At 48.5% G+C, this 23,211-nt stretch overlaps 1 protein-coding gene across 1 annotated transcript in view; it reads left to right on the top strand.

The window, feature by feature from the left end:
- The window catches only part of GTF2A1L (general transcription factor IIA subunit 1 like), a 1,760,055-nt gene extending 1,744,803 nt beyond the window's left edge, over nucleotides 1–15,252 (top strand). The window contains exon 9 of the mRNA XM_069608408.1: nucleotides 14,749–15,252. Within this exon, the coding sequence (XP_069464509.1) occupies nucleotides 14,749–14,856 (108 nt within the window). The 3' untranslated portion in view covers nucleotides 14,857–15,252. The remainder of the gene's footprint in view (nucleotides 1–14,748) is intronic.
- The last annotated feature ends 7,959 nt before the right edge of the window (nucleotides 15,253–23,211 follow it).

Raw genomic sequence — 23,211 nt, 5'->3', positions numbered from 1 at the left:
TGCGAACCTCAGGTATTTCCTGTGTTTGAGATGGATAGGCACATGGAAATAAGCGTCCTGAAGGTCCAGAGATACCAACCAGTCCTGGAACTGAAGGCCTGCAGGATCTGAGAAAGAGTGACCATCTTGAATTTGTCTTTTCTGAGGAATTTGTTCAATTCTCGCAAGTCCAAGATGGGTCTCAGTCCTCCGTCTTTCTTTGGAATGAGAAAGTAAGGGGAGTACCAGCCCTTGTTCCTCTCCGCTACAGGTACCGGTTCTATGGCACCTTTCTCTAGCAGGTCCAAAATTTCCTGCAAGAGGAGCGGATCTGGAGCTTTCTGAGAGCTGATCCCCGGTGGATGACTCTGAGGTATATGTAGGAAAAGCAGGCAGTAACCTTGGGCAACTGTTTCCAATGCCCAAGCATCTGACGTGATAGCCTGCCATACCGCCAGATGTTGAGTCAACCTGCCTCCTACAGGTGTCCTGTGAGGGAAGTCCTCAGAGTGGTTTTCGGGCGGCTGATGCAGATGCCGATGGTAAAGAGGCACCTGCTGTTGCTGCGGCTTTTGAATATCTACCCCGTCCACCTCGGGTAGTTCTTCTTTGTCCCCTTTGAGCCGGACGTCCTCTACCTCTTCCGAATGCGGAGTAGAAGCGAAAGGACTTGCCCCTCGCAGAGGTTCCTGTGGGACGAAAAGGAGTCTGACGGATTGCAGCTCCTAGGGATTTAGCTGCTGCTTTTGAAGTTTGCAGTTTCTCTAAACTGTCATCCGCCTTTTTCCCGAACAAAGAAGACCCATCGAATGGCATGTTCAAGAGCCTGGCTTGCACATCTGGGGCAAAACCAGACTTTCTCAACCAAGCGAATCTCCTGGTTGATGTACTTGCCGCCATTGCTCTGCTGATACTGTCAGCCGAATCAATGCCCGTCTGAATGGATTCGCAGATAGCGTCTTTACCGTCCTGTATAATATTCAGGAACGCATCCCTTTCTTCTCCCTCCGGGATGCAGTCAGCCGCTGTAGAAGCACACTCCCAAAGTGTATGGCTGAACCTAGCAAGGGTGCAGGTAGCATTAACAGATTTTAACGCCATGCTACATGCTGAAAAGACTTTCTTTGCCATAGCATCATATTTTTTATCGTCCCTGTCCTGTGGGACGGTAGTATAAGCCGTCTTGACATCGGTAGAGGATGCTGCCTGTACCACCAGACTTTCTGGGGATGGGTGTTTAGACAAAAACTCTGGGTCTGTAGAAGATACCCTGTACTTTGTAGACAGTGTTTTATTTACTGCTGGTACGACATCTGGGGTTTCCCAGTTTGTCATGATCTTCCTCTGAAGAGCTTTATGAAAAGGCACCACAGGATCCTCCTGTGGGCCTTTGTCAAGAATATCCGTGAGGTCATCTTGTTGGAAAGATTGTGAAGGTGCAGACCACCCCATGAACTCTGTGATCCTGGCCATTAAGGCTCTATAGGGGGTTTCAGCATGCTCCCCCGGGTCTGGCATAGCAAACTCCACCTCAGGGGAAGTGTCTAACCCACTTGCCTCATGTAAGGAATCATGAAGATCCTTTAACCTGCGTTCTTCAGAGGAAAATTCCTCTCTAATTGGGGTTACAGGTCCCTGCAACTCAAATGTGTCTTCCTGTTCAGACAATTCTCCCTCTTCCAAAATTGAGGACATAGTTCTCAATTGTTCTGAACTCATAAAGGGTGTAAATCCCATTTCCAAGGCAGAGGGTGCCGAACTTGTCATTATCGGCCTCGAAAACGTTGATGTCGTCGACGCCGACGTCGAAGGCTTCGAGCGTGGCGTCGAAAACAAAGGCGGAGGCCTCGAAGACCTCGACAGAATTGGAATTCTACTCGACAATCTCGAAGCCATCGACGTCGAGGACCTGGGGATAGTCACTGGGTGTGTCGTAACCGTGACTTTTCTTGGCATCGACGCCGTTGTCGAAGCTGGCGTCGAGTCGACAGACCCGTGTGTCGAAGGTCCCTTCGACAACGGCGTCGAAGACACCGACCTCGGCGTCGACGGAACCCTCGTCGACGGAACCTTCGAGGAAGGTTTGGAGGTCATAGTCCTACTCGAGGGTTCGAGACGCGCTCGAGAGGTTTCCTTCGCCGGGTACTGCGACTCGCAGCGTTTTTGACCTTCGGGTCTTTCGACCAGAGCATCTCTCTCGGCAGTCTTCGAGGGGGTCAAGGCCACTTTCTCGAAGACGCTCATCATATTTTTGCGGAATTCCTCCCATTCAGCCCGGGAACTATGTTTCGTGGGGCAAGGGATTCTTTTTTGCGAAACAGAGGAAGAGGAAGACGGAGAAGGGGATCTTCGACGTCTCCTCTTCGAGTGCTTCGATCTCGAGGAGTGATGGGACCCACTCCGAGACCTGGAGCGCGAATGGTGACGACGAGACGAGTGTCTCGACTTCGTCGACGAAGAAGCAGCTTTAAAAGTCTTACCTTTCTCCAGCTTCCCCCTACGCTCCTTCAGGGCCTTAGCTGTCATGGACATACAGTCCTTGCATTCCGAACAATGGTGTTCAGCTCCCAAACACCACAGACAAACTCTGTGAGGGTCAGTCAGCGACATCTTTTTCCCACAATATCGGCATTTTTTGAAGCCGGATCGAGGAGTTGTCGGTTCCGACGAGGAAGCCATCGAGTACGGATCGAATAACTCGAGGTAAATATGGATTAATCTGACAAGAACTGAGCAACGGTATTCCGAGGCACGGAGTAAGCGCGGAAAAACGGAACTGAGCAACGGACGCTGAGCGCAGCCTTTATAGGCAGGATGACGTCGACGTCGATACGGCGGCTGTCGAGGGACATCGACTCGGAGGACGTCGATGCGCAGCGCCCTCTAGAGACAAAACATTTTCCGAGGCCAGCAGAGCTGGAAGGAGATATCTAAGATGAGGAATACGTCGGAGGACACAATCCCTTCGAAAGCCTGGTTTTGCCACAGATGTGCAAGCCAGGCTCTTGAACATGCCATTCGATGGCTCTTCTTTGTTTGGGAAAAAGGCGGATGACAGTTTAGAAAAACTGCAAACTTCAAAAGCAGCAGCAAAATCCCTAGGAGCTGCAATCCGTCAGACTCCTTTTCGTCCCACAGGAACCTCTGCGAGGGGCAAGTCCTTTCGCTTCTACTCCGCATTCGGAAGAGGTAGAGGACGTCCGGCTCAAAGGGGACAAAGAAGAACTACCCGAGCTGGATGGGGTAGATATTCAAAAGCCGCAGCAACAGCAGGTGCCTCTTTACCATCGGCATCTGCATCAGCCGCCCCAAAACCACTCTGAGGACTTCCCTCACAGGACACCCGTAGGTGGCAGGTTGACTCAACATCTGGCGGTATGGCAGGCTATCACGTCAGATGCTTGGGCATTGGAAACAGTTGCCCAAGGTTACTGCCTACCTTTCCTACATATACCTCAGTCATCCACCGGGGATCAGCTCTCAGAAAGCTCCAGATCCGCTCCTCTTGCAGGAAATTTTGGACCTGCTAGAGAAAGGTGCCATAGAACCGGTACCTGTAGTGGAGAGGAACAAGGGCTGGTACTCCCCTTACTTTCTCATTCCAAAGAAAGACGGAGGACTGAGACCCATCTTGGACTTGCGAGAATTGAACAAATTCCTCAGAAAAGACAAATTCAAGATGGTCACTCTTTCTCAGATCCTCCCGGCCTTTCAGTTCCAGGTCTGGTTGGTATCTCTGGACCTTCAGGACGCTTATTTCCATGTGCCTATCCATCTCAAACACAGGAAATACCTGAGGTTCGCAATTGGCAACTCTCACTATCAATTTCGAGTGCTGCCATTTGGGCTGACCTCCGCCCCAAGGGTCTTCACCAAGTTAATGTCGGTAGTGGCTGCAAGTCTAAGGAGGGAAGGGATTCATGTCTACCCCTACCTGGACGATTGGTTGATCAGGGCTGTTTCTTCGGAACAAGCTCAGATCCAGCTAAATCACGTCTGCCACTTCCTTCACAGACTGGGCTTCTCCCTCAATTTAAAGAAGTCACAAATGATACCATTGCAGAGACTCCAGTTCATAGGAGCGATCCTGGACACTTCCCTGGGAAAAGCCTCGCCACCAGAGGTGAGGGCTCAAGATATTCTACAGATGGTTACCAAGTTCCAACCTGCCCAACGTCTCCCAGCCTTCGACTTTTTGAGGTTGCTAGGCCTCATGGCATCCTGCATTTTCCTAGTGCCAGAGGCTCGCCTGAGAATGAGATCCCTCCAGTGGGCACTGAGGACTCAGTGGTCACAATTCTCAGGGAGAATGACAGATCTTCTTCAGGTTCCCGGCAGGGTGGCTCGAGACCTTCAGTGGTGGGCTTGTCAGGAGAACATTCTGAAAGGAGAACAGTTTTGGCAACCCTGGCCGGAGATAACAGTAGTCACGGATGCCTCACTCACGGGGTGGGGAGCCCACGCCAACGACTTGACCATCAGCGGTCGTTGGTCTCCATCGGAGTCCAGACTACATATCAACCTGTTAGAGCTGAGAGCCATCAGACTTGCGCTGAAGGCGTTCCTGCCAGCTCTACAAGGGAAGAATGTCCTGATAATGACGGACAACACGGTGGCCATGCATTACCTCAACAAAAGAGGAGGCGTAGGATCACTACCCCTGTGCAGAGAGGCGATGCAGCTCTGGTTTTGGGCAATCCAAGAAGGAATCTCTCTATCGGCAGTTCACCTAGCCGGAGAGAAGAACTTAACAGCGGACGCTCCGAGCAGGCAGAGCACAGTCTCCCACGAGTGGGAACTAGCTCAGGAAGTCCTTCAAGAGATCTTCGCCCTTTGGGGAACCCCTCAGGTGGATCTGTTCGCCACCAGCGTCAACAGGAAATGCAATCTGTTCTGCTCAAGGGAATTTCCCCCGAGAGGAGCTCTGGGAGACGCGTTCATAGTGGACTGGGAGTTTCCGCTTCTGTACGCGTTCCCACCGGTCCCTGTCATTCCTCAAATGATGAGGAGGTTGAGAAGATTCCGGAGAACCATGATCCTAATTGCCCCGGATTGGGCCAGGAGAACGTGGTACCCGGACCTTCTAGACTTGTCCATCTGCCCTCCAATTAGACTTCCACTCAGAGAGAACCTACTCTCACAGAAGGGAGGTCAGGTTCTCCATCCAGACATCAAAACCCTCAACCTTCACGCTTGGCTTCTGAAAGGTTGAGGTATAAGGATTGGGACCTCCCTGATGATGTTATGGAGGTGTTGCTTTCGACAAGGAAGCCAGCAACAAAGTCTTTATACCGCTGCCGTTGGAACAGATTTTGCAGCTGGTGTAGAGAACAGAATATCGACCCTTTTTCATGTGGTACACCAATGGTTTTGTCCTTCCTTCTATATTTGGCGAATTCAGGCCTTCAAGTTGGCACCATTAAGGGCTATCTCGCAGCGCTATCCATCTTTAAGCGCACTGCGGAAGAACCGTCCTATTTCAAATTACTCTTGGTGATACAGTTTCTAAAGGGGTTAACCAATGTTTATCCCCCAAGACCATTCCAAGTTCCCCTATAGGATTTAAACTTAGTACTAACTTTCCTGATGGGCACACCTTTCGAACCACTCCATTCTTGTTCGTTAAGATTCCTTACCCTTAAAACTGTTTTATTAATAGCACTTACATCTGCTAGAAGGGTGAGCGAATTACAAGCTCTTTCTTGTAAACCCCCTCACACAATATTTCACAAAGACAAAGTTGTCCTGCAAGTGAAGCCTAGTTTCCTCCCAAAGGTGGTTTCTGAATTCCATATCACTCAGAAGATTACCCTACCATCTTTCTATCTTCCTCCTCACCCGGGGAAAGAGGAACAGAGGTTACACAGGCTAGACCCTAGAAGGGCATTAAGTTTTTACATCAGTAGACTAGCCAGGATAAGACAGGCAGACCATCTGTTTGTAGGTTACGCAGGTCACAAGCTGGGGTTACCAATAACTAAGCAGACCATTTCCAGATGGATCATTCTAGCCATTCTGGAATGTTATAAACTGGCAGGGAAAGAGCCCCCTCAAAACCTTAGGGCTCATTCGACCAGCGGTATTGCAGCTTCATCGGCCCTCAAAAGAGGCGTGCCGGTTAAAGACATCTGTGCGGCCGCTACATGGTCGTCTGTCCATACCTTTACACGTTTTTACAATTTGGATTCCTCCTCCAGTCAAGAGACTAGGTTTGGAAGGGCTGTACTGCATTCTATTCATCAATAGAAGACAGCGTGAAGTCAGTACTCCCTCCTCCAATAATAGAATACTGCAATGGGAGCCTATCTAAGATGAGGAATACATCAGAGGACACAATCCCTTCGAAGAACAAGTTACTTCTTACCTTGTAACGTTCTTTCGACGGGATGTTCCTCCGACGTATTCCTCATCGGCCCTCCCATCCATCCCCGCAGTTCTACTTCCCGTGTTGTTGCAGCTTACGCTCCTTCAGGGTGATTAGTCTAGTCCAGAAAGTATTATTGTGGGCTACAAAACGGAACTGAGCAACGGACGCTGCGCGCAGCCTTTATAGGCAGGATGACGTCGATACGGCGGCTGTTGAGGGACATCGACTCGGAGGACGTCGACGCGCAGCGCCCTGTAGAGAAAAAATTTTCCGAGGCCAGCAGAGCTGGAAGAAGATATCTAAGATGAGGAATACGTCGGAGGAACATCCCGTCGAAAGAACGTTACAAGGTAAGAAGTAACTTGTTCTTCTCCAGCATGGGGTATGGATTTACATGTTCATGAATATTCCCCGTCGTCAGGCTGGGATTCCTCGGTGAAAGAAACAGTTCCACTTGCTGCTACAAACTGTATTCCTCCCATAAACCAATCACTCTCCTCCGAGTTATAACTGCCCCCATCCGATGACAGGCCTCTCCCTAAGCCCCTCCTCAGGCAGCCATCTTCAGATTTTTACTGCATGCTTCAGTGTTGGGAGTCCTCGAGTTTTGCTGTGTGATTTACTACTATGTTTTTTTTTCCTTTTTCAACAGAAAAGGTTTCTATTTTTTTGCTCTTCTCTCCATCTGCCGGCAGTGGGGATCTGTTTGTCAGTGAATTTCAAACACCCCTCAAGGGCCTACACTGCCCTTTTCAGGCCCTGCACCAGATGAAGGCTATGGAAAATGTTTGTAGAAGACAAACGCCTCCAATGCCTCTACTGTCGTCACCTGGACCACAAGGAGGGGAGAGTGCGAGATCTGCTTTGACTTCTCCAAGAAAACAATGAAGCATCGACAAAGTAGACTGGCGGCATGGCTGAACGCCAAGGCCTCTGCCCTGTGCCCAGAGCAGGGTCATGCCTCACCCAGGACTACCGGTCCGATGAGCGGGCTTCTAAATCCTTTGAGGGTGGCCCATCAGTGGGGGCCCAAGATAAAGGCCCAGCATCGCAAGTCAAGCTCCAACGGGGTCGCTGCGCAAGCGTGTCCTGCGATGGGCAGGGCGCGATCAACATCACCATCCGCATCCATCGCCAGCCAGCGATCAAACTCCTCCTCAAAGAAGAAATCACCCAAACCGGCTAAGCTGCAGGAGACTCCTGAGAAGCCAAGGGCTGAGGAAAAGGCAGCCGACCTGCCCAAGAAGGCCCAGGCGGCACAGGAGAAGTCATCGTCGACAATTGAGCTGGTTGCGGCTGCTCTCACAAAGGCAAAAGGGGCTGACCCCGTGAAGGTAACCCCTACTGCACCCGTGGTGTCCCTGCCTCCGGCTGGCATGCCGGTGAAGAGGATGCCCTCTCTGAACCTGTCTCCAACCCCTCGGGTCCAAAAGGGGGGTTGTGGGCGGGGGAGGGGGGAGTCCCAGGCAGTGTCCCAGGCCATGGAAGTTTTGTCCACAGACGTCGAGGACCTGGAGTCCCTACGCACAGTCCACAAGGACGTTGAGGACGACGGCAGCATGCCAAAGGATGTATCCAGAAAAGGATGCTGCAAGCCCCGGTTTCTGCGGCCCCAACCAGACTTCGGCTAATAAGAGGAAGCGTTACCCGACGCCCTTGTTTCAGCCTCCACATTCGCGTCAGGTGCCCTCCACCTCGGTGGACCAGGATATGGGGACAGACATGGCCACGGCAACGACGATATCGTCACGGCGGTTGGATCTCTGCAGCCGAGAGTGTCCCCACCGGATGAGGTGGGGTCGTTCCAGTCCATGCTCGCCAAAGTTTCCAAACTTTTCCAATTTACGCCCGAGGAGACCAAGAAGTAGGGTTTCCTGTACCAGAGGCGCAAGACCAAAAGGAAAACCATCATGGCAGTACCCCTGCTGGATGACGTGTGGGAGGAGGGCCTGGCCTTGAAGAACCCCTGCACAGCCCCGCCCAAGCAAGATAGACTGGAGAAAAAGTACTGGGTGCCGGAGCCCGTACCCAAGTGCCTACGGTCACAACCATCGCCGGACTCTGTGGTATCGATGCCTGCGAGGAAAAGGTTGTCGAATCCTTCCTTTTCGTCCTACGTACCTCCGGACAGCGATGGGAAGAAGTTGGACACCAGGGGAAGGAAGGTTCTCTACACCGGCATCATCCATCAAGGTGGCTAACGCTCTGGCGATCGTGGCCAAGTACGACAGGGAGATGTGGTACAAGCTGGGCCCGATTCTGGAGTTCTTCCCTGAAGACAAGAGGGTGGGGCAATAGCCCTCTTCCAGGAGGTAGAGGTGGCTTTGGACCATGTCATCACAGTGGCACTGGACATCGCCGACAAAGGTTTCTGGCAGATGTGGAACGGTGTCTGCCTCCATCGTCAAGGCTGACTGAAGGCCACAAATTTCCACCACTAAGTCCAGCTGAGGGTACTGGACATTGGTTCAACGGTGATAACCTTTTTGGTTAGGTGGATACAGAGACGGCCTGTGCCCTAGGCAAACTCCACCAACACTGCTCTTAGTCCAGCAGATTGACAAAAGGTTTCTCATCGTACCGCCAGCCCTCCAGGTCTCCAGCCCTCCAGGAGGCCTGTAGAGCCCATTCCAAGTTGTACGGTGCAGGTGGTCAGAGCAGCTGTCACAGTCAAGGCTGGCGCCTAAGGACTGAACCAGCCAGGACGTTGGGGGGGGTCCCCACCCATGTACCCCGGTGGGAGGCCGCTGACTGGATTCATCAGTGAGTGGAAGATGATCTCCACCAACTGATGGGTGCTGGACGCTCTCGCCCACGGACATACCCTGAGAGTTTAAGCACAGATGTCCGCGGATCCCTGCAGTGGCCAGGCAGGATCAGCACATACCTCAACTCCTGGAGGAGGTACGGGCCATGATGCAAAAGGGGCGATAGAGCTAGTTTCATGACTCAGGGGCTCCGTAGTCTACTCCAGATGCTTTTTCGTCAAAAAGAAAATGGGGGGCTAAAAACCCATTCTGGACCTGCGGCTTCTCAACAAGTACCTCAAGTCCCAAAGATTTGGGATGGTCACGTTGCAGCACATGCACGGCCAATTGGAAGCAGGAGACTTCTTGACGTTGCTGGACCTGGAGGATGCCTACTTCCACATCACCATTCACAAGAAGCACCAAAAGTTCCTATGCTTCGTAGTGCAGGGACAGCACTACCAGTTCAAGGCTCTCCACTCGGCCTGAAGTCAGGCCTCAGGGTGTTCACAAAGTGCCTGGCACCTGTGGGGGCCCATCTGCATCTACGAGGGATACACAGACGTGGACGACTGGCTCATTCGGGCCAGTTCATGAGTTGGCCGTCAAACACACGCGACGACTGTCCAGCTACTGGCGGATCTGGGATTCTCCATCAATTATCTGAAGTCCTACTTGACACCATCGCAGAAAGCGCTGTTCCTAGGAGCCAGTCAATACAGTCTCCTGCCTAGCGTCGCCCTCGGAGGAGAAGTTAGCTGTCATTCTGGGGAAAGTGCAACGCCTGTTGTCACTAAAGACAGCCGCGGTGCGGACCAACAAGTCTGTTCTCGGCATGATATCGTCTTACATCTACATTATCCGGCTCTGCAGGTTACGGATACAACCTCTTTAGGAGTACCTGGACGCTCATAGGATTCAAGTGTCCAGAAGCTATGCGGACAAGATCCCGCTCGAGGATGAGTTCCGTCAGGCGATACGGTGGTGGGGTGTTCACTCCGTCGCTCGGGGTGCAGGGTTCCAAAGCCCCCCGTACCAGGAGACGCTCACCACGGATGCTTCCCTGGAAGGCTGGGGAGCCCACACCGGACGTCTGCACGCCATAGGTCTGTCGCAGGCAGAGGAAAAGGATCTTCACATCAATATCCTGGAGCTGCGGGCAGTGTTCTGGGCCCTCAAGTTATTTCTTCCATCTCTGAAGGACAAGGTAGTGGGGATCTTCACGGACACCACCACAATGTTCTACATCAGGAAGCAGGGGGGCACTCGATCCCCAGCGCTCTCCAAAGATGCTCGGGACATGTGGTACTGGGCCGCCGGACAATAGATGTTCCTCGTCCCTTTTCACCTAGCGGGGGGTAAAGAACACCATTGCCAACTCCCTCGCAATGAGTTGCACTCCTGCCATGAGTGGCAACTTCGGCAGGACCAGGTGGACTGCATCATTAAGTGGGCCAGGCCCCAAATAGATCTGTTTACAACGGCAGCGAACTCCAAATGCCAGAGGTTTGCCAACAGGTTCCACCAACCGGGGAACATGAGGGACATATGAATGCCTGTTTCTGTGCACGTTCCCTTTGTTGCCTCTCCTGCTGCGAGTCATCCATCAACTCGAACAGTGCCGATGCAGGATGATACCATTGCCCCGGCATGGCAGAAGCAGATTTGGTACCCGGACCTTCTCAGCCTGTCAAGATAGCCTCCGGTCAAGCTGCCTGTGGTCACAGATCTGCTCACTGGAGAAGGAGGCGCAATCCTGCATCACGACCCACGATCGCTGAACCCGAAGGCTTGGCTCACGCAGCCCTATAGTTTGGAGGATATGAGTTGCCAGCTGACTGAAGGGAGGTCCTTGCCAAGGCCAGATCATCGTCGACTCTTAAGTGCTACGGTCACAAGTGGAAGCGTTTTGCTGTGTGGTGCCGGTTACAGAAGATCACCCCTCTGAGGTTCACGGCCCACAGATTCTTCCATACTTGTCCTTGGCCAAGGCGGGGATGGCACCCGCCTCTATCAAGGTGCATCTGGCGGCTATCTCCCACTACACCAGGTCTCCAGGAAGATCTTCTTTGGTCCCACCGTCTCGTCAAGGAGTTCCTCAAAGGAATGTTTTATTTTTTTTTTCCACCAGTCAAGGCTCCTGCCCCAGCGTGGGAACTCAACGTGGTGCTGACAAGGCTCATGGGGTTCCCCTTCGAGCCTATGCATCAGGCCCCTCTTAAATTCCTCTCGTGGAAAGCGGCATTCCTTGTGACCATCACCTCTGCCAAGAGGGTGAGGGATATCCAGGCCCTATCCTCCAAACAGCCATATCTTACACGAATCGAAGGTGGTGCTGCGGACGCACCCCTACTTCATGCTGAAGTTTCTGTCGGAATTCCACCTACAAGCCTTTGGTTTTACCTGTGGTTCTGAAGCCTTCATCACCGGCTGAAAGGGCCATGCACTCGCTTGATGGTGCTTGTGCTCTGAAGTTCTTCATGGCACGTACAAAGGGTTTTCGAAGACTTCTAATCTGTTTAACTTTGGTCCTGTGAACCATAGGAAGGACTTGTCTAAGCCTTCTATTTCAAGGTGGCTCTCCTGCTGCATCACGCACGGTCAACTGTTGGGGAACCGACCGCTACCCAGAAGTCCGAGAGCCCACTCCACTACAGCGATCGCTGCAACAACAGCGTTCCTGTCTGGTGTGCCCATGTGGACATCTGCAAAACTGTTATGTGGAGGTCTACGCACACCTTCAAAAGATTCTACTGCGTCGACTGGGATTCAAGGGAGTAGTTCAGAGTCTACCAAGCAGTGCTAGGCAACCTGTTTGCTTGAGGTTAGCCTGTTCCAGAGGTAAGAGTAATTGCTTCTGTTGAGCTTTGCCACCTCCTGTGGTTGTATAATGTTGTACTGCTATGTATTCTTTGTTCATGAGCATGTGAGTCCATGCCAGACCCCATGCTGGAGAAGGAACAAATTAGTTACCTGTAACTATTGTTCTCCAGCATGGGTCTGGCATGGATTCTCATGCAAACCCTCCTTCCTACCCCTCTGCCACTCTTGTTGGTCATACTGCCATTTTACGTGCTTACCAAATCGGAAGATGGCTGCCAAAGGAGGGGCTTACGGAGAGGACCGTAATTGGCTGGGTGCCGTATGACCCAGAGTACAGTGATTGGTTTAGAGGAGAAATACAGTTTGTAAGTGAAAGTAAAACTGTTTTTCTTTTACTGAGGATTCCGGTTTGACAGGGAATATTCATGAGCATATGAATCCATGCCAGACCCATGCTGGAGAACAAAAGTGACAGGTAAGTAACTTGTTCCTTCCGCCTCAGAGAATCATGATACACACTGAAAAGGTGTATATACTCCATCTCACCTTTCGAGTACATATACTCCCAATGAATGTAGGAAGGCAGAGTAAACGTTCTATCTCGCGCTGTTCGAGACAGCTCCAGATTTAGACTCTGCATGGCATAGACTGAGAGTGTCAGTTCCTCTATTCTCCTTTGACACCTTGTTTTGTGTCCTTTCATGCCCCCAGTAATTTGAACTAGGGGGGCTGTGTTTATCCACTGGTTATTTGATAGTCCGTATTTTAGTTTGTTTCTCTTCAACGTCTTTACACCCCTCTCCAATATTTTAATAGCACTCCCATTTTGCATACAAGGCACCCCTACTGCAGATTAAGAAATGCGAAAATCCTTGTCCGACACACTTTTTGTACAATGCAGTCTTACTTCCATCACGTCACATTCACTTTACTATTCCAGTAACACCTTTACTCCACCATGCAGTTGGTTCCCCATGCCGAAACCCCCAAATTTTACGCATACGCTTTCAGACACTAGCCAATTTTCTGTACACAAAGTCAAACATCACACATGCTTTCAGACTCTATATTCCTTGAGAATCCATGAAAAACCCTCTTGTGGGTTCTTAAATTGACTATACACAAATCGTTTTCAATGGTTGTCGAGGAGAAACGGGCTCAAGCTCCAAAGCCATTCAGATAATATTTAATCCACCACTTATGCACAGTTTATTTGGGCACTCTTTTTCTCTTTATTTGCATTTTCTGAAGTCTTTGTTTACCTCCCGTTTGCAGGAGGTATTCAAAAATGTATTCTATACTGCATAGGATATAAGTTTTTTTTAGCAAAACTTTATCAATACTGTAATATTTGGAAAACATTTTACTATACCAAAGATCTTTTTTGTTGACAGAATGATTTTCAAATACCCTCACAACATTAAGGGCAGTTTTGTTTTTCATTCATTTTTTACTCTGCAGCTCACTCTACCTCAAATTATCATTTGTCTCAAATAGATGCTTTTATGTGCAAAGCAAAACACGAGAATAACTTGCATGTTTTTACTTTTTGCTATCACGAGTGAGGGATTTTATGTTTATACAGCATGTGTATACTGCAATTTGGTCTCTTAGCGGTATTCATGAAATGAGGCTCGGACCCAAGTAGAGAATATATGCAGCAGTGGAAGGCATTGTCAGAGCCAGGGGAGGATTGAATATTCATTGTGGAGAATGACAGGAAGTTGGAGGAAGGACTGAAAGGAAAGGTGAGATGCTGACTTTGCAGACTTGAAAGCTGTTTCAAACTGTAAGAAAGAAGTAATAAGTACCACTTGTTGGAACAGTCCCGGCAAGGCCGGATGAGAGAAGAGACCTCAAACGCAGGCAGTATAGATAAGAACACAAAAATAATTGTGGCAATAGACTAAAAAAGCATCAGAGTGACAGCTTTTCAATTAATGTAATCCCTGAGCGGTTGAGAATGGGAACCAGGTGAGGGCATAGCACCAAGGAGGATGGATATAAATGCGGCCCCACTGACGAGGTCTCTAGTAATTCTCACTTCAAGAGTAGAAGGATCAACATGGTGATGGCTAGCAATCATCCAGTTTGAAACCGCAGCGGCAGACTGTCCATAACCTCATTCAATCGGACCAGGAGCTAGGTGTCTTCTACATAGGTGTAGTTAGTACATTTTGATGAATAATCCAACGTCACAAAGGGTTGAACATGGAAATGAAAGACATTTATTTTTATCAACAGTGGAACCCTGAAGAACACCTCAAGAGAGGGGAAGGGAAAAGAATAGACAAGGAAAGCGATCAAGAACGTCATTGAGGAAAGACACAAACTAGTGGACAAAAGTGTGCATTCCAAAATTAGACCTCACCTCTTGCTGCTGTCGCATATTATAACGGAAACTAGGAGAGCTGCAGCCAACAAGGCAAGCTATGTAATGGTACACCGCCCCTGAAGATGCACCAAGTTATTAGAGAAGCAGCATCTACACTTTGACAGCTACTGCTCTAGTGTAGACAACGACTTCTCCACTCTGCATACATGATTACCAGGCTCTGATGTTTAGCTTCCACATAGATTTTGGAAACCTAGAGTGGTGCTATAGTGCCTTTGGGCAAACACAAATTATGTTTACACATGCTCATTGACATAAGTGCTAGTGTAGTTACAGTGCATAGTATATTAATCTGTTTGCAGTGTTGGTTATGATTGTGCATGTGAGCCTACAAAACATTCACTGTTGCTGGGTATTTATGTGTTAATGTTCTTTCCCATTAAGTTGTATCAGGCCAGTGTTTAATTGTTTTCAGCTTGTATTTTACTTCGTTTTAGATTCATCGAAGTAAAAACAAATGGAAGTTTTACTTGAAAGATGGAGTAATGAGCTTTGGTGGAAAGGACTACGTATTTTCAAAAGCTATTGGGGAAGCTGAGTGGTAATGGTTCCTGCAATGAGTACTTCGGGACCTTCGTTCATATTCTGTTTAACTTTTTTGAAATGTGTGGTCATTGGGTAAAACCTGTATTTAGTTTGCAAGTCCCCAATAGAATGAGTCTTGCCTTAAGTTCTGTGAAATAAATGAAAGCAGTGATATATTATGTTTCCCCTGATATAAAGAATCCGCTAAACCTACATCAGTAATGTTTTTATGTGCATTATAGTACTGTATATTTAAATATCAATTGTATGTTTTGCGTATAGTAGCGTTATGCATTTCTAGGAAATCTCTACTGTTAATGGTGTGATGCACAATTCTTTTCAGTGTTAGTGTGTTTCTGAAGCCCTGCCGTATTCACTTGTATTTCAAAATCAGAAAAAAATATGTTTGACATTTCATGAGTTAGTCGTTAATTGCAGTCCATTTCATCTACTTGGTGGTGGGGAAAATTAGTTTTCTGATTTCCAAAACTCAGTGTGAGGCGAAGACCAACTTCTAAAGTATGTTAATTCTAGAACATTGAAGGTCAAATTTCGACTTTCAAATCGTCACACTTAGTGGTCTCTATATCTGTGTACACAAAACTATTTTTTCAGTGGTGTCCCAGTTCCACATTCTGGCTAAAGGGCATGCATGTCTGAGGTTTTCCCCAGACCATAATTTTGGTGGTTTGAGAATGCTGTAGACTAGTCAGTATTATCTTGTCTTCCTTAGGTCACATATTCGTAGGGGTGGTCGTGGAATCTAGTGTCATGAACCGAGGCTTCCTCCCCCAACTCCTCACCTGGATCTTCTGGGAAGGATTCTTTAGGGTTGGCCTCGGGCTTCTTCTGATCCTTTCTCCTTGAGGGAGTCTTGTCCTTTGGAGTTCGGAACTTCTTATCGTGTAGGTAGGGTCTGGCCCCTTCGGAGGCCACCTTGGCAGAGATGTAACTCTGACCTCGGGGATCCCCAGAGGGCCAGTCCTAATTTCCAGGGAAAAAGCACAAATGCAGAAAAAACCCTGTTTCCGGATGGGTTCAGATGGGGGGTAGTTGGTTCCTCTCAATCGAAAAGGAAGGCGGAGCTGCTCCACACCAAAAGAGGAATACTTGTAGAATAGTAGACAGATTCCTCAATAGTTCAGACTGCTGGGAGTATAAACTGCATAGAACTCCCGAAGTTCTCCTAATAAAATGCAGATAAGAGTAAAGGATATAAGGTGAAAAAGGCAACACCACGTGATAAGAAGAAATTATGACAAAAAGAATATCCTAAACAGTTTAGGCAAGGCAGACCGAAAAGAAAAATAGAAAAGTATACGGATTTCGTCAGTTTGAGTAAAGGCAACGCTTCCCAGGGTGAGGTCAGAGCAACAGGGACCCAGACCTGTGAAGGGCTAGGCAGCGCTGATAGAAGTAAGGATACCGGCACCCACAGTTCAAAATAAAAGTAAAAAAAAAGGATAAGCAGAGTGGCGAAAGAAACAGGAGCAAATAGGACTAACTAAAGCAAAAGCACAAAAACAGGCGGTGCCGAGACACCAGGAGTGGAAAGATGAAGAATCATAAGGCGGGAGAGAAAATAGAGCAAACAAACAAAAGAGGCACGGCAGGTAGGAGGAGGGTGACTAGAGCAGGAAACAAGGCGGTAAGTAGATTCGCTGAGGGCACAGAAGGATCCAAGAGGAAACTCCAACACACGAACCGAGCGTTGACAAACCGATACAACGCACCGGCTTGTGGGAGGAGCCAGCCTCTTAAAGGTACGGCGGCCATCTTGGGTGAGGACTGGAGCGCCCGCTGATCATAGCCTCCAGTGCTTCCACAATCTCCAGTTCCTGACATCTCATCTAGGGCAAGCTCTCTAGTGTGGAGGTGTATTTAGGTGGACAAAAATCCAAAGGGATATAGCTATCACTCTGAATAAAGAAACCTCGGCATGGAATTATATATTTTACTAATTCTTTGTTGAAGGCAAGTAACATTTTGTGTACAGTAAAAAGCAATGTAAAAGGTAGATTTCCCAAGTATTAGAGTGGAATTGTGTTGGCTAATAATCACTAAAGTAGATTTAACTGTGGCGTCAAGGTCAATAATAATCTCACCAACGCTCCATAAAGTTAATGACTTGTGATAGAGGTCCTGCCGTATGCTGGGCCACTCTCTGCTCAAATGTGATACAAGTTGGTTTCTGATTGATCAAGCCAGAGCTGTTCTGAGGCTTCATGTTTTTGTGTGATTGGAGGCTAGGACTCTGGGGACATAACTCTTGTAGTCATTGCAGAAGAACAATCAACTGATCTGATACCCTGTGGTTGGGAGCTGTTAGTGTTCCTCTAGAGGAGCCATCGAATGCTAGGGTACTTTATAATCTGAGTCCTAGTGTGTCTGACTGACCAGAGTTGTTGGGAGCTCGCTTCCAGAGAGCAGCTCCAGGGGCAACATCAAGATGAAGGAACACCTTTGCTATAGAAGTAGACAGACAGAAGGGTGCAAGCAGGCTCTTGCTCTTCGGTTATGAAGTCACTCTGCAGATTTCTGGCCCTTGGCTGTTTGGATTTGTCAATGGTTCAAGGTAGCTGCATGCTTCCATGCTCTCTTAGCTGCTGCTGGATTGTTCTGCCTCTGCTCTAGCATCTACATGATTGTCGTCAGCAAGGTGACACAGGGAAAAAGGCTTGTCAAATGACTTTCCTGCTAGAACCAGGGAAGTCAGCATCTTAGTTGCAGTTGATTTTCGTCAGGATGGTCATGGAGAGTTGCAAGTTCTAGTAGGGCTTCCATCACATCCATTCTTTAGGTCTACATCACCTCCTTACCAAGGTAGTTCTTCAACCAAGTGTCTAGAGCATACCCTCCACTTTTATATGGATTTGGAGCAAGCGTGTGAAACCCAAGCCCGAATCAATGTTTCATTCAGTCAAACAGTTTGCGTCACGTTTAAACTTTGATTACTTCCCATGGCAAAATCTCCAGGTGTGGATTCAGCCTATAGGCTAATCACTCATTCAAACTCTTTATACATTTATGGCCATTCATTGCCTCTCTGCAGCCTTGGAACTCCCGAGCTGGCCAAGCCATGGCCATGTAGAAACACATCCATGTCGCATTTGTTTGGCTACAATACCCTTCACTCTTCGCGAGATCAACTCACGGATGGCCGTTGGGCTCAAACCCCTAGTTCATCATAGCTGAACTTGAAATGTTAAAGACCATTGTTAGGGGGAATTCTCTTATAAGGCTAATTCCCCAAACCTAGTGAGTCCCCCAGCAGCTTTGCTGGATTTTTGGGGTTTGTTTTTTTCTCCTGCTAAGAGTGAGACTCTTTCCTTCCCACTCTTAGGCATGATATTTGAGGCATGTCTTTGACTTGGTATGTGCTTATGGGCTATGGGGTCTTTTACTCCATAGGGTATCATCTCTTTTGTATATGTGCTACACAGCACCCTCAGTACAGTAACACAGGGGTGTCATAGTGACCCCCAAACATAGACTCCTTACCCTGGGACTGACTACTGTCTCCCAGAGCATGTAAAGTCACCATTGGCTTTATTAGTCCAAAATTGTGAACAGAACCAGTACAAACCATCATATTGTGGAAGTACTGGAAAGGGTTAATTAGATTACCCCTGGGTCTGTTTCCAAGGGGGCACTGTCCAGTCCCCCCTTGTCGAGTTTCTGGCTGGTGGCAGTGGCTACCACGCAAAATATTCCACCAGAATATTTCCAATGGGATTTTCCCATTCATTTTAAACGCACCACTTTTTTGGTGCATTGTAAAGATACCACCGGTTTATTTAATTAATATAAAATCGCCGGTTCGGTCTTTTTGCCAGAACTCTTTCACAAAATGGCCTACGTGTCCGTCTCTGTAACTCCAACAAAGGTCAGGCCCTTTGTGCCAGTTTTTTGGCGGGCTTCTCCACAGAAGCCCTCCAACTGGTGCCACTCTGTCTGGGATTCACAGGACGTGTGGGTGGGGGAATTGGCACCCTGGACTGCGTTGCCTTAGCAACCCAAGTCGCACTCTCTTGATTGGCCCAGTGGTGAGCCGCCCAGCTCACCACTTAGCATGTATGAGTGACAGCTAGGCTGTTGAATGGGGGTTTTTCTGCATAAAAGCAGGGCTTTTGGGACTGGAACTTCAGAAGTCGCCACAGGACCTAAGAAATCCGAAGAGGGGAGAAGCTGAGCCATCTGCAACGACGACACCACCGGTGGAGCCCTGCTGCAACGACCTCGCCACTTTCCCGATGACAAGAGAAGATCTTCAACTGCAAGAGTCTTCTCCCTCTGAGCTGGTGGGGACAACCAGTTCGACATTCGCCTTCCAGGACGCCCCTTGGTCGTATCGCCAGTGCCAAGCACCCCGGTGACCGGATATCCAAGCTTCAGTCCACTGGGATCGCGAATAAAAGGAGCGCACCTTTTAACCGAACAAACTCCGCGCCTGGTTTCATCCCTGGGCAGTGCAACGACTCCAAGTTTCCTCCTCGACGACATCTTCTCTTCCCCTGGTCGAAACCATGAACTGCACCTGCTTCCAGGAACAACTGCCACCGCTGGAGCTTCCTCACTTTTAAAGGTACTGTGTTCCGCCTGGCCTCCCTTTCTTCGGATCGCTAAAGGTGACCCTTAAATCCTTGGCTTTCCAACTGGGTTGGCCCCCAGACCTTCTAACTTTATCTTTCGCATCAAACCAACCTCTTTTGAACATTTTTGCAAAGACTTGAGTGCATTTTTAAACTGTGTGATCTTGGGCACATTTGCCTTGCTCCATTTAAAGTGGCCCTGGCCTATGAACTTTGGCTCTACAGTAGACTCTGACTTCACTAACTTGCTGTGGTCTTAGAAAAGTGTTGGGAACTGTTTATTTTCATGACCTGTCTTTTTCTCTCCCTCTAACTTAATGATTGGAGTGCCATGTAAGTTAAGCGCTCGCATCTGTTTTTACAACTAGTGGTGTTTTAAGATAGACTTGTCTAATAATTATTAAGGGAGGTGTGTATACTTTATCTGACTGTGTTTTAACTTGCTTTGATTTAGAGTGCTTAGTGTATTTCCTGAAGTGTGTTTTAAATAAATAATTATATACTTTTGATACCAAGCTCTGGTCAGTGTTTGTTTGCTCCACTGTGTTTTTGGCCCTACTGGGTATGCTCTATATACTGTCCTACTCATCTTGAGAGAAGTCTGACTGCTCAGCCACAGCTACCAGGTACATCTGGGTGGTGCAGACTGCTACCAATTGGGTTTACTGTTTACTCCTGTAGTCTTTATTTTTTTGCAGTGTTCCCCAAGGGAACTGCACAGGATTCTGCCTAATAACCATTGCCTCCACAACCAGGTTTGAAAGCGTTCTCTCTTTGGACCAACCGGGTGCATGATGTACCCATAGGGAATTATGGTCCTCATTTGGGACAAAGGGTATTCTAATGGATCCCGTCCTCCCACAGATTTCCTTTCTTAGAATTTATTGGGCACCAGCTATCTTTAGAAGTTTTTTCAGCCAACCACATAACACATCACAGCCCTTGTTGGTGCCACCCGGTGCTGCGGCTTGCCCAGATGTCAGACCAGACGAAAAGGTGACACTATATATAGGGCCACCGTGTCCCACAATATGCATGCACTTACCATGCTCTTAGTACACTTCTGGAACACCACCTGCTTTGCTTTTATCAGAAATACTTTTAATATTGTTTTTACTTTCACTAACTGACCACCTCTGATTTAATACCCCCTGGTACACAATCACAGCCCACAATTGTGAAAAGAAACCGGCTGTATTAAGAACCAATATTGTATTTCATTACTTTAAAATCAAAGGTTGGCCTCTAACATTATGCTTGGGAAGTCACCACAATATAGTGTGTGTGTATATATGATACAATAAACAGCCATTCATGAATTAAATAATTATATTTCTGACTATATAGTTCTAATAAGACAATATAACTTCTAAGCAACACAGTCCAATTTAAACCTTAGATCACTGCTGATCGGCTAATATAGAGTATGCTTTTACTGCACAGTTATAACTAATCACTTTGGGTCTCATTACGTGTTTGGCGGTAAGTGCTAAAATTGCCGGTAACTATGTTACCGACAACTTTACCAGTACACCAAATAAAGAGTGACCAAATAATTGTTGGAACTTCCTCCGGCAGAATTACCTCCAGCTGTAAATCCACCAAGAATCAGCAGCGGAAACAGCGCTGGGGCTAATGCCTCTGACGGAATCACTGCCGAAAAACAAAAACCCATTACCGCCAGATTACAAGTAGGAAAACAGCAGCATTGCCTCCAAAAATCAGAGGAAAGTCTGCCAAAAACACAGCACAATTACCTCCCCAGAAAAGTGGCGGTAAATGCATACAGGTGTCGCAAATGAAGGCCCAGATGCACCTCATCCACTCAGGTGGAGAATAAAAGGCCCACACCCACCCCCAGCACACATCCAAGTAACATGCAGCCACAAGCAGACGTTGATTACGGGCTGCCTTCCAACACACAGTAGGGACACTGCATGGTATGTCCCAGCCCACATTCTCCTATGTGCTAGACCAAGTCCTGGATGCCCGGATGTACACACATCGGCACATCTTCATGCCCATCACCCAAGCACAGGTACATGCAGCGAAAGGCAAGGTTCTACAACATTGCCCATTTCCCCAAAACAATTGCAGCATTGGATTGCACCCATGTGGCGTTGGTACCCCCCAGGCAACACAACAGGCATACCGCAACCAGAAACAATATCATTCGATGAATGTTCAGATGACCTGCAATGCCACCCTCTCCATCAGTCACTGCTGTGCCGGATATCCTGGGGACACACATGACTCACTGATTCTATGCAACAGCACCCTACCTGCGTACATGAAAAGGCACAGGGACAGCACAACTGATTCATGGGTAAGTAGCACTCAGATCTGACTGCCAAAAGTGCTGACACCCCCCCGGTACATACGCAGTACTAAAGTGAATGAACTACAAGTCCTATGAGGCAACAACACTAATGCACAGAATAGGCCAAGCACCCTGACTGACCCACCCCAGAACGCAGCCTTGATCCATGTGATCATACAAGGCATCCAGCCATGCAAGGCAGCACCACGCAATCAGAGCTATGTACAACCCATGTAAGCTGAGACCTGCTCATGCAGGTATACATATCAGGCCAATTAACTTGTTCCCACTGCCATGTCTCATACAGTCCATTAATGTTTTGCTGGAGATGCTGGATACCCGCAGTTGCCATGACTAATGACCGCCATGAGAAACCCTGCTACGCGACAGGAGATTATAGGCTATAATGAGGCACACCGGAGAACAAGATCATGTATTGAATGGAAATTTGGCTTTCTGAAATCCAGGTACAGGTGTTAACATCACACAGGTGGTGCACTGATGTACAGTCACAAATAATTTGGGAAAATCGGAGTGGTCTGTGCCATGCTGCACAACATGTGCATGCGTAGGCATGTTGAAATGCCTGCAAATGAGGACAGTGACCCCCTAGCTCTGAGGAGGAAGAGGCTGGAGGAGGGAACGGGGCACCAAGGGCCATATGTGGAGAAGTAAGGGAAGGTCGGATGGTCCGCCAGGAGCTAATGGAACATTTTATTTTACTCTAGAAACATACTGGCCATACATGCAATGAATGCATGTCTAAATTGCATTGAATGAAAACCCTCAAACTGATCACGATTCAAGTGTGTTTAAATCTGGCAACAAGAAAACCCCCTCCCCTACACCAACTCCCAACCCCGGCAACAAGAACTACTCCCATTAGCGGTTGCACTTATCCCCTTGTCCGCAGGCTGAGCAGCATTTGAGGCACAGCGTTGAGCGCCTGAGCAGGGTGAGCGCCTGAGTGGGGTGCTCGCCAATGACCCCTCAGTAGGGGTATCAGACTGTGGGCTCCCCTGCACACTTTCCCTTGGATGTTCTATGCAGAGATGTATGGCTCTGGCCATGGGCTCATGAAATGAGGACAATTGTTCAGCCAGCTCCCGCACCCTCTAGCTTGTGAGGCACAGGCTTGCATTGCATGTCACTGTGTTCCTACAAAGACGGTCAATTGACTTTGGTAACCGTCTCAAGGCCCGCTGGATGCAATCACGCATAGCCTTTGCATGCCTCAAGTGTTCCTTTGCGATGGCACATGTTTTCGCCTTCCTCTGTACCATCCGGGCAAGATGTACCCAGATGGCCTGGAGTGTGGGGACAGGGACTGGGCGTGGTGAATGTCCTCGGTCATGTTCCTCATGCTACCCTTGAGGTTGTGCATTCCCGAGCCTGCTCATCGGATAAGTATTCTGCATAGCGTAGGGCACAGTGGGAATCACAATGAGATGGTCATGTGTGCA

This window comes from Ambystoma mexicanum, chromosome 4q (genome assembly GCF_040938575.1).
Source record: "Ambystoma mexicanum isolate Mex_15411 chromosome 4q, UKY_AmexF1_1, whole genome shotgun sequence".
Classification (NCBI taxonomy): Eukaryota; Metazoa; Chordata; class Amphibia; order Caudata; family Ambystomatidae; genus Ambystoma; species Ambystoma mexicanum.
Note: the sequence above shows the minus strand (reverse complement) of the source record. Positions and strands in the feature narration are given on the sequence as shown.